General features: G+C 38.6%; 2 protein-coding genes, 2 non-coding genes and 1 pseudogene across 5 annotated transcripts; 3 read left to right on the top strand and 2 right to left on the bottom strand.

The window, feature by feature from the left end:
- Positions 1-499: 499 nt before the first annotated feature.
- Positions 500-1,525, top strand: LOC147546715 (transcription factor MYB73 pseudogene; annotated as a pseudogene). The gene has a single exon (XR_015224180.1). The product of XR_015224180.1 is annotated as a transcription factor MYB73 pseudogene (transcript).
- Positions 1,526-2,358: 833 nt separating this feature from the next.
- On the top strand, positions 2,359-2,440 carry TRNAS-AGA (transfer RNA serine (anticodon AGA)). The gene has a single exon. It is a non-coding gene; the product is annotated as a tRNA-Ser (tRNA).
- Positions 2,441-2,512: 72 nt separating this feature from the next.
- Positions 2,513-4,279, bottom strand: LOC147546713 (uncharacterized). Its single transcript, XM_086637361.1, has 2 exons — positions 3,981-4,279; positions 2,513-3,385 (listed from the first exon to the last, which is right to left on the bottom strand). Exons 1-2 carry the CDS (start codon positions 4,020-4,022, stop codon positions 2,714-2,716), a joined length of 714 nt encoding a protein of 237 aa, XP_086493487.1. The 5' UTR covers positions 4,023-4,279; the 3' UTR covers positions 2,513-2,713.
- A 571-nt stretch (positions 4,280-4,850) lies between these two features.
- TRNAK-CUU (transfer RNA lysine (anticodon CUU)) lies at positions 4,851-4,923 on the top strand. Its single transcript has one exon. It is a non-coding gene; the product is annotated as a tRNA-Lys (tRNA).
- Positions 4,924-5,198: 275 nt separating this feature from the next.
- LOC147546711 (dnaJ protein ERDJ3A-like) lies at positions 5,199-9,785 on the bottom strand. Its single transcript, XM_086637940.1, has 7 exons — positions 8,300-9,785; positions 7,888-7,943; positions 7,686-7,759; positions 6,996-7,501; positions 6,581-6,919; positions 6,106-6,456; positions 5,199-5,809 (listed from the first exon to the last, which is right to left on the bottom strand). Exons 1-7 carry the CDS (start codon positions 8,393-8,395, stop codon positions 5,531-5,533), a joined length of 1,701 nt encoding a protein of 566 aa, XP_086494066.1. The 5' UTR covers positions 8,396-9,785; the 3' UTR covers positions 5,199-5,530.
- Positions 9,786-10,195: the final 410 nt, after the last annotated feature.

The following is a 10,195-nucleotide window of genomic DNA, read 5'->3' as shown; positions in this document are numbered from 1 at the left end:
TTAGAAGATTTAATAAAAATCAAAGAGAAGAGTAGGAAACATTACTTACATAAGTTGAAGATGACAAAGCCTTGAAGTCTTCAACCCCTTAATTAGTTGTTAAAAAAATTGAAGATAAAGAACTTAAGAACTTGCCCTAGATTTCACTTTATCTCTTAAATGTGTAGAAAGATTAGAATCCTAGAGAGAGATGATGACGTTCGAGTGTTAGAGAAGATGAGAGAAGACATTCATGAATCATGAACCCAAGATTTCACAAGTTGGAAGTTTCAATGTTTCATTCGAAATTTCGAACTCTCCCTCTCGGTTCTTCACGACCCTTTCTCTCTCTGCGTTTTTTTACTCCTTCCAGACAGAGAGAAAAGAAAAAAAAAAAAAAAAGTAATACCCCTGGCTGCTTTACAATAATACCCATACCTCTTAACAAAATTAACAGAACTGCCCCTGGCTGCAGCCAGGGGCAGTCTCCATGTGCATCCGCCCCTGCTTGAGATCAAACGGTTAATCTTCCTTTCTCTCTCTCCTCCCCCTCTATATAATTCCCCATTTTCATATCGACCCACTTTCACTTTTTCTCAATCAAAGAAAAAAGAAAGAGGAAGATGGTTGCAATCAGCGGTGGGGATCGACTGAAAGGATCATGGAGTCCAGATGAAGACGCCAAATTGAAAGCCCTAGTTGAATCCCACGGCGCTCGTAATTGGTCTCTTATTAGCTCGGGAATACCGGGTCGGTCTGGGAAATCATGTAGGTTACGGTGGTGCAACCAGCTGAGTCCGTCGGTTAAACACCGTCCTTTCAGTCAAGCCGAGGACGATATTATCATCAAGGCGCACGCTAGTCACGGCAACAAATGGGCTACTATCTCACGCCTCCTCCCTGGTCGTACCGACAACGCTATTAAAAATCACTGGAATTCTACTCTTCGAAAACGATTCCCAATCGAGTCGGCCGCTTCCGTTTCGTCCGATCCAGATACTGAGTCAGAATCGCCGCCGAGTAAGCGGCCTTGTCTTATTCAGGTTGGGGTTTCATCTTCTTCGCCTGTGATCGATGATCATCAGGAGAGTAATGGGTCGGATGATCCGGGGACGTCGTTGACGTTGTCGCTGCCGGGGGAGAATTTAATTCCGTTTCTTCCTGTACACGATAACGTAGAAGAGGTGGTGGTTGTGAAAGAGGCGGCGGCCCCTATAATTGAAAAGACGGAAGAGGAGACGAGAGAAGGAAGATCATCATCGAAATACGTGGCGGAGATGAAAGAGATGTGTTTGATGAGTATTATGCACCGTATGATTGCTGAGGAAGTTAGGAAGTACATGGATAAATTACTGAGTGAACCCGGTGCTCGTCTTGACCGATTTGAATCGGATAAAGAATTGTAACTGAATTAATAACTTATGTGATTCAGTTACTTTTTATTTTTCGGTTTTGAAATGTCAGATACGATTAATAGAATCAGTTGTAACCACCTTGAAAAGTGGAAGTTCTAGAAAGAGATATTTTGAGTTAGTTTGTTTTGTTATTTTGTTCTATTCACAACTTTTTAGTAGTCTTTTTTTTTTCCGATGCAACTGAATCTAGAGCTAATTTATCCTGACTCTTTCAAACAAACTTTTTTTTTGTATCTTCAATTAGAATTTTGGATGTTTGTTTTGAGCATTGACTGGTTTGAATGGCGTGTGTCTAAGTTTAAATCGATACTGTCTGAATCGAACTAAGTCACACGAGCTAGGGTAAAACTATTGAAAAGTGAACACCATGTTCGCCCCAAGTGACTTCTAGACCAACCGCTAGTACCGGAACACCCACGGGTATTTCAAGCATCGGAGAGATGGGCGAACTCGACCCTTGCACATTAGCGCTAGCAGGTATCATGTCAGCTTTTTCGAACTTTTTCTAGCCATTACCTGTCGAAGCTCATTAACTGACTCAATAACTCGGGCTCGCCGGGGGTCACGTATCGGACTCCCATGTATTTTTATCTTAGATATATGCAGAAATTTGACACTTAAGCGCGGTACCTCGGGTAGCCTCCTCCACGCATGCCCGACCATTAAATATATCGGTCAGACAGGGTAGGCCCGTGGAGGTAGTGGGTGCCCATTGTCCCTTGTGGGCTTGAATAGTCGAGTGCCCATGGGCGGATCCGGGACTACAGTTCTTTTTCCAACCCCTAACGACTACCGCACTATCTTTAATTTTAGTCGTCGTGGGAGTCGAAAGACCTTGATGAGGGCCTGAGGAGTGAGGATGATTGGATCACACCTTTGGGCTAGGGGTCTAATTAAGCACTTGGTCAAACAATATGTGATCCAGTACGTTGTGATAGTTAAACCCGCACGTTAGGATCAACAAGTGGACGTGCCGGAGTGGTTATCGGGCATGACTAGAAATCATGTGGGCTTTGCCCGCGCAGGTTCGAATCCTGCCGTTCACGTTTTATGTTTTTAATTTTGATTTCAATATTATTTTGTATTGGCATATGCATATCTATTATACACAGGCAAAATGTTTAATCCAAACCCTTTATCTGCTGAAATACTCAAGAGTCTACACAGTTGTCAATATCTCACAACATACATTAGTACATTACTCATCTCACTGAGGTAAAATGTAATAATTTGGTGTTTTTGTACTAACTTCATCCTCTGATCGGAAGATTCCCCGTCAGGCCGTTTGCACAAAACTATTCATCGATCAATCAATTACCTTAGTTCTCATTAAAATGGATTGCTCCCAATTTCCACACAACAAATGTTGTTGCAAACATGAGCGTTCCAATTGATACAGCCGAAAATATGATGAAGAATAGTTCATTACCACCGGGAAGATCAAATGTCAGTCCTTGCTTTGGCATTCCACGCTTGCTATCGTCAAGCATGTTACTTGGAGCTTCAGGGAGTCCCGATCTTTTCTTTCCACGGTCACTTTCTCTCAAAGCATCTAACACTTTGCTCCCAAGTTTTGTCTTTGTGGGTTTTGATTCTATATATCGACTAAGAACACGAGCCGCTCTTAACTTCTCCCTTGCTGTCAATGGTGATTTCTTTTGTACTTTAATCGAAGATACTTCTTTTGTTGTCGCATCTGATGGAACATCTGACACGTTGGATGACCCGTTTGTTTGGTTCACGGCAAGAGAGTTTATAGATGGGGAATCATTTGTGAGTGCTTTTTCTGCATTTTCGTAGTCCTTATTGTTAGCAGCAGTTTTTGCAGTAACTTGATTGCCATCTGAAGCGGCGAGAACCAAGCTTAGTCTTTTGTACTTTCCGCTCTTTCTTGAGCCAAAATCTAATGGCAATGAAGGTTTGACATAGTCAATTTGATGAGTAGAAGCTCCTGGGTAAGGTCTTGAGCTACTCCATAGTTTTGCTTGCATCTGTTAATGAAGAACCAACATAAGTACGTAGGGGGCAAAAGATCCAGTTCAAAAACAGCGGTACCACCAGAGAGAGCATTAGTAAAATTCTATGGTCTTCTTCGAACCGTCTCCCTAAATAACTACAAGCAAGAACCAGCAGAATCGAACAAATGCACTATAAAACTATTAGTATATAAATTAGACATGTTTGTGTTATTCGTATGCTTATTGTTTTCATTCAAAGGAAGTGGTGAACCCAAAATCAGCCACTATGACAGAGTCAGACATCACGAGTCAAACAAAATCTAGCTCAAGTCAATTCAGAGCGCAAGTCAGATTTCATTCATGGCTTTTTCGAAAAATAAAAAATAAACACTAGCTAACATTGGGTAATTGTTCTTCCTCCATATATCATGCACACAAGAGTTACAAACAAACTAAAGAGACTCATCAGAGTTAAAGACAGTTAGTTTGGTGAGGAAGACCTTGATGAAACTTAAGGGTTTTCACAACTAGGTTTCCTAGTAATAGTTAAAATCAGCAAACTATTATTAGAACCAGCACAAATGAAAAAACAAAACTTGAATAGTTTTATATAGAAGAAAATTATTACCTTTGAGTTGAAACCTCCAACTGAGTTCAAGGACATAGTCATCTATAAAATCCCCAAAACCATATAAAAACCAGGATTGGTGATGATAATCAATTCAAATAGACATACAGAGAGAGATAGAGAGAGAGAGAGAGAGTGTGTGTGAGGGTTTTTTTCGGTTGAGTTTGTGTTACCACCGAAATGAACGGCCTGACAAACTGATAAGATATCCAGGAACTTATACTACCGTGTTACCAATCACCTATATCCCTTTTCTGTTCCCTCTAATCTGGACCCTTCCTCTTTTTTCTCTCCATCATACTCACCATGGAAAGAGTTATTTTCTAAATGGCCCCTTAATTTAATGACCAACTTCCCGCCTAGCTCTCTAGTTTATCGAAAACACTCTAGTTGATCCTTTTTTTAGTCGTTATCGTCCAACGATTGTTACAACAAGCGGTGAAAATGTTCGGAAAACAAACAACGACACCGGATGTTAATTGTTCATGGAAACCCAACTTACACAAACGATTTAGATAAGCCATTTAGGCCTAAACAACTTATTGATAATGAAAAAATATTTGGACAAATGAAGTCCAAAAGCAAAGAGAAATGCAATTTGACCTTAAAATTGGGGTCAATCACACTCCGAATGATGATGTACTCTAATTGATATGTCATTACTCTCTCTACATAGCCCGACCAATTAGATCCGGCCACATTAACATTGTACGTGTGGTCGGTTCCAAATTTAAGATCAAATAACATTTACAGAAAACAAAATATAGAATATCTTATTCGAGTCAATTTAAATTAGATTCGTGATGTGATGAGATAACATTACAAATTTCACACTTAGACAATTATATTGTTTGACAACATGGTATAGATGCCCGTCTAGCTCAGTTGGTAGAGCGCAAGGCTCTTAACCTTGTGGTCGTGGGTTCGAGCCCCACGGTGGGCGACTAAATTTTACTAAGCATATGAAATATAACTTTAATTTACGTTTTCGTAATTTTACAATTTTAGTTGTAATTACTAAAGTTTATATAGTTTTTTACTCCCAAAATATATATGAACAACTTATTTCATGGATAAAAGAAATGGAAATTTTGAAATAAGAATAATGTTAGGGATTTTCTAAATAAAATTTGGCTCTTCTTGACCTTTAAGGTAATCTCTCGCTCCAAAACCTAAACTTCTAGTGGGAAAATTTTGTAAAGTCAAACAAGGTTCTTCTAAGAAATTGATAACATCTGTAACCAACCACTATTAAGACTTACAAAATTCTTTCTTCGACTCCTGTTAGCCGAGTTAACCTCTACTATAGAAAGCTTCAAGTTTAGGTGTACTTGGAGTGTATATAAACATGTCTTCGAAAACTTATGTATATATACAATAGAGAATATACACACTCGAAAAAATGATCATAGAGAATATACACACTGTGCAGGCAAGGCAACCCAAATAGACAAACACATTCGGGAAAGACCATGCCCGAGAAATTTCCTACTCTTTAGTTTACGAACGCATTTTCTTCCCTCTGTCGACCCTTTCCATCAACTCGTGTTTTACATGAGAGCAGGTTTCTGTTGTGTTGTTGAGAACAGTACATCATCATTCAAAACTGAACCCACAAACTTCTCCACTTCTTCCATTGTCGTTTCTTCTGTAAATGCTGCAAACTTCCCTGTGCGAGGTTTGTATGCTAATAAAAGTTCGTCAGCTGACTCGAAACCACTCTTGTCAAATGAATTCAAAAACATTGTATGCTTGTTAGCATCCAATAAAGAGTAAGAAACAGATCTCCCGGACTGGTTTTGTTGCCTTGTTAGTGACATGTGAGAAACCTACAAGTCACAAAAGAAAAGAAATGTGTTCAATAACGGACAAGTTCGTTAATCCGCCACAAGGGGTAACATATAGCATGTATATGACATGAAAATCGTGTAATACAACCCGTATCCTGAAAATGGTTGCATAAAGCAGATCAGATGGATATAACCACCAAACTAATATATTAATCTCACTCCAAGCACTTCAGAGCATTTTATGAACTTCCTATTCTCTAAAGATAAAATGGAAATTTCGGGTTTCTCTAAAAATGGCATAGAGGAAGTGAGATTATAAACAAAGATATACTCACACTGAACAGTACGGATTCGAGCTTCCCCCTTCCCTTTGAAGAGCGAAAAACGCCAATAATGCACATGTTAGTTGTATCTCCACAAACAGTTTCCCAGTTCAACGATGTGATGAGAGGCAACTGTTTTCCTTCATTTTCTTGTGCCTTTCCACTCTGCCCCGAATTTGCCTTCTTATTCCTTTTCTCAAAATTATCAAGTAATGCACTCAATTCATCAACTGCAGATTTCAAATTTTTTACAGTTATCCCAGTTTTCAATACATGTTTTTCCCCATCCGGTAGCCAGCCAACAATTGCTGGAAGGGCGTCAACTCCTAACATATTCACTGTCGGATCAGAAGCACTGCTAACCTGCATAAGCATGAAGAAATACTTCATCGTTTAAAACAAGAAAACCTAAACGAGAAAATCTATGAAAAGCTTTGTTTACAAAATATATGAAAGAGGTAATTAACCGAGTTGATACTAATCATACCTCTGCATCAAAGAAGATAATGCGCTTTTGATACAACCCACTAAGAGCATTCCAGATAACAATCTTATTTCTCTTCGTTGAGATTAGTAACACATGAGGCAAGTTTCCGGTGCTTGATGAAAAATCGAAACTACCCAAGTTAACCCGTCTTGAAGACCTCAGCAAATGATGTTCACAGAAGCTCTTCAGACTCTTTGCTTCCCAGACATCAGTGTACTCTTCCACGGAACCTTTGTCACCAGTTTTATATGAATAAATGAATAATCTTGCTCTGACTGTGGGAGATAAACCGAGTTCCTTACACAAGGACTTCTCATCATGACAATTTATGCTACCAACCTGTCGAATTGATATTAAGTTAACACAAACATACTGGATTTGTGATTTAGAAAATCAGACGAGAAAAAAAATGTACCTTCAAATCTTGTGATAGTGACCTACCAACTTCCTCAACCGTGGTTTCTAATTCATAATTTCCCGTAGATGTGGAAGTGTAAGATAACAAAAGCCAGGTGACACCTTTATCCGCTATATCGCTTTTGAAAGTTGTGGAATTCACGGATTGGATACGGTGAAGAGGGGGAGCTCTAGACCCAAATTGAGAGCGAAACCAACTACTAAACAGGTTCCACCTCTTTGTAGAATCACCGAAAAAGATGGAGTAAATATCATCTAAATCAAAACTAAACGAAACCTCACCATTACCATGACTGCTGAAGGAAAACGTAAATCGTTTTGAGTTTCCCTTGCTATCTGCCCTTCCCCATTCATCAGGACCACGTCTATGGGTAAAGCGACTATCCCTATTTGAGCGATCAGTATGTTTTCTAGGATTTCCAGCACTGAACCAATGACCCCTTGTCTCATCCTCATATAGATCATAAGTCTTCCTCTTTTCTTCATCGTATAGAATTTCATATGCTAAAGAAAACAAATAATAATATAAATGAAAACAGGATAGCTAAGGTATTTTCTAAGATGAGGACAGTAAGTTTTCAAAGAAAGGCATGACATCACGGGGAGTAAGCTCATTCACATATATCTATATCATGAAAAATACTTTGTGGTTGACGAAATTAAAGTAGGATGCCGAAAAAACCCATACCGTTATTTATCTCAGCAAACTTATCTTGTGCACCCTTGTTCTTGTTCTTATCAGGGTGGTATTGGAGAGAGAGTCTACAAATGAACAAACAAAAGTATCCGACATGAGACTCTACAAGAATATATATACGGATCGGGCAACGAAACAAATTGTTGTTGTTGTTGTTATGAGAAGCCCAAAAACTCATTAAATGAAGTCATACTTATGGAAAGCTTTTTGAATTTGTCGTTTATCCGCATTTCTTTCAACCCCAAGTACCTATAGAAGATGCATAATACCTAATCAGAACTTGAGAATATGATGTAGTAAAAATTAGTACTTAAATTTACTAAGGCAGAATGGAGTTATATTTTTCAAGCATGTTATCTCATTTTCAACAATTTGGTTATCAATCTTGAAATCCCTAACTACTAAAAACCAACACTGATTTCTAAGGAAGTAATGAAACTAAACAAATCTGTATTTGTGACGGTATTCAGGTTCAAAGATCCTAACGATGGGGATACATAGCATTAAACATAATTCAGTCGGATTTATTTCGAAACCAGTAACTAGAACCAACAATTCAAAGTTGCTTCTGAAGAGAGAAAAAAAAAGAGGGCGTTTTACTCTACCTTGTAAGGATCAACAACTTTTGTAGTTGCTTCTGAAGAGAGGATGAAGAAGGAACCAGAAGAAAGAATCAGCAAGCAGAAACGAACAAGCATCATCTTTTTGGGGTTCAAATTCAATATGCTTCTTAGGGTTTGGTTTTCCCCGTTGAAAATATAAATGGGGAGGACAGAGCAAAAGTAAGTAATTAGACACCCCCAGACAGAACACCTTCCTAAAATTCTCAGACTTGACGTAAAAAACAATTTTTATCACGCGCCACGCACCTTCCTATTAAAAAAAACAACGACTAGCAGGTCAACAAAAAAAAAAAAAAAAAGACAAGGACAAAAATGCTGAAATCTTTTAATCCACTTTGAGGGATTCCCACTTGAACCGCACGTGAGAAAAATTCTTGTTTCTCTCTCCTCTCACATGTCCAGCACGTGGAGAGAGAAATCTTTGTTTCTTATCTCACATCCGGTTCAAGTGAGAGTTCCAAGAGGCGGGTTGTGTAGCCTTGTTGGAAATCTTATGATAGCTAATAGTCACAAAAATCTACTACTACTATTTAACCCCTATTACTCCTTTGAGATATAAGAGTCCATACTAAGGATACAAATTTTACTCGTTTTCGGACCCGCGTGTAAATGAATAATTGAACCCATTCTTCCAACTTTGGATTTTTGTAACTTTATAACTTTTCTTCCCTGTCAAGAAAAAACATGATTCTCCATAACAATTTCCTCAACATTAAAGAAAGAATATACGGCCAGGAGATAACTCTTTCCTAGACAATACATTTCTTTCCTCTTTCCAACTTCCAAATCTAACCACTCCATCATTTCAGGTTCAGAGATAAGCTTACGATGCTTTGGAGTTCTTTTGTATATATATATATATATATAAAGTATGCTTCTAACCAAACAGCTTACGACTGCAATTTTGTTTCAGACAATTGCAGCAGCAGATGCATGGTATTAGCAATGAACTATGTTTGAGTTCAAGTCAGCAGGCTCCATCCTTCTTAGCTTTTGGAATTTCTGCATCGTCGACCTTCTTTCTTACTGGGAGCGGAGATACGCTGACAAACTTTCTACAACCTTGCTCCTCCTACCAATAGCAAGCTACTTGAGCTGGTGATGACAACCCCACCCTTGACAATCTTGTAGTCATTGACCAGCTGCATTTAACCCCCTGTGAATAGCTTACATCCTTGTTCCCCCACAACAGATAGAATCAGTAGATGAATCCATTAGCACAGTGGCTGAGTAAGAATATGTCCTGAAAATACTTCAGTAAAATGAATATGAAATCAGAACAAATAACCAACTTATATAAAGCACCAATTCGACAACTACAACACAAACTGGCAAAACAACATCTCATATAATCCTCTATTTCTCTCATATACAAGGAGCATAGTCAGACAATCTTGGCTGGCAAAGGACTAAAGATCAATGAAAACAACAAACTCATCACAAGAAATCAGTGGAAAATATGGTGTATGCAGCAAGGAAAGGAGGACAGACACCTAAAAAGATTTGATCACCTTGGCAAAGTTATCGTGCTCTTAGTTCACCAAAAGCAGCTGACTTAAATTGGTCGACAACTTCTAACCTTCACGTTGAACATCAATTCACCACAGAAATGACATGCATGTGAAGTTACCCAATCAGAGTAACTATGACAAAAAAAAAAAACCACATCTGGATGTTAGAATGATCACAGAGACTAGACTCAACTATAACAAAAGTCCTTACTTCCTAAAAACGTGAAGAGCCGAGAACAAACCAAAAAAACAACAAACACTAATTATTATACTAGTATTAGACCATTTTTCAGTGTCAACCAAAGGTGGTGGTGGTGGACTGGTGGTGATCATCTGATTGTGGTGGTCGCAGACTCGTAATTGAGCT

The sequence above is a fragment of the Eschscholzia californica genome, unplaced genomic scaffold (genome assembly GCF_041429995.1).
Source record: "Eschscholzia californica isolate CP2 unplaced genomic scaffold, dmEscCali1.0.p SCAF_4, whole genome shotgun sequence".
NCBI lineage: Eukaryota > Viridiplantae > Streptophyta > Magnoliopsida > Ranunculales > Papaveraceae > Eschscholzia > Eschscholzia californica.
Note: the sequence above shows the minus strand (reverse complement) of the source record. Positions and strands in the feature narration are given on the sequence as shown.

Excerpts from the sequence above, each read along its gene's own strand:
- LOC147546713 (XM_086637361.1), bottom strand. The coding sequence starts at position 4,022 with ATGACTATGTCCTTGAACTCAGTTGGAGGTTTCAACTCAAAG. Across the intron at positions 3,386-3,980 it reads TTGGAGGTTTCAACTCAAAG|ATGCAAGCAAAACTATGGAG; the intron begins GTAATAATTTTC and ends CTTCATTAACAG.
- LOC147546711 (XM_086637940.1), bottom strand. The coding sequence starts at position 8,395 with ATGATGCTTGTTCGTTTCTGCTTGCTGATTCTTTCTTCTGGTTCCTTC. Across the intron at positions 6,920-6,995 it reads CACTATCACAAGATTTGAAG|GTTGGTAGCATAAATTGTCA; the intron begins GTACATTTTTTT and ends TCAATTCGACAG. Across the intron at positions 5,810-6,105 it reads TCGAATCCGTACTGTTCAGT|GTTTCTCACATGTCACTAAC; the intron begins GTGAGTATATCT and ends TGTGACTTGTAG.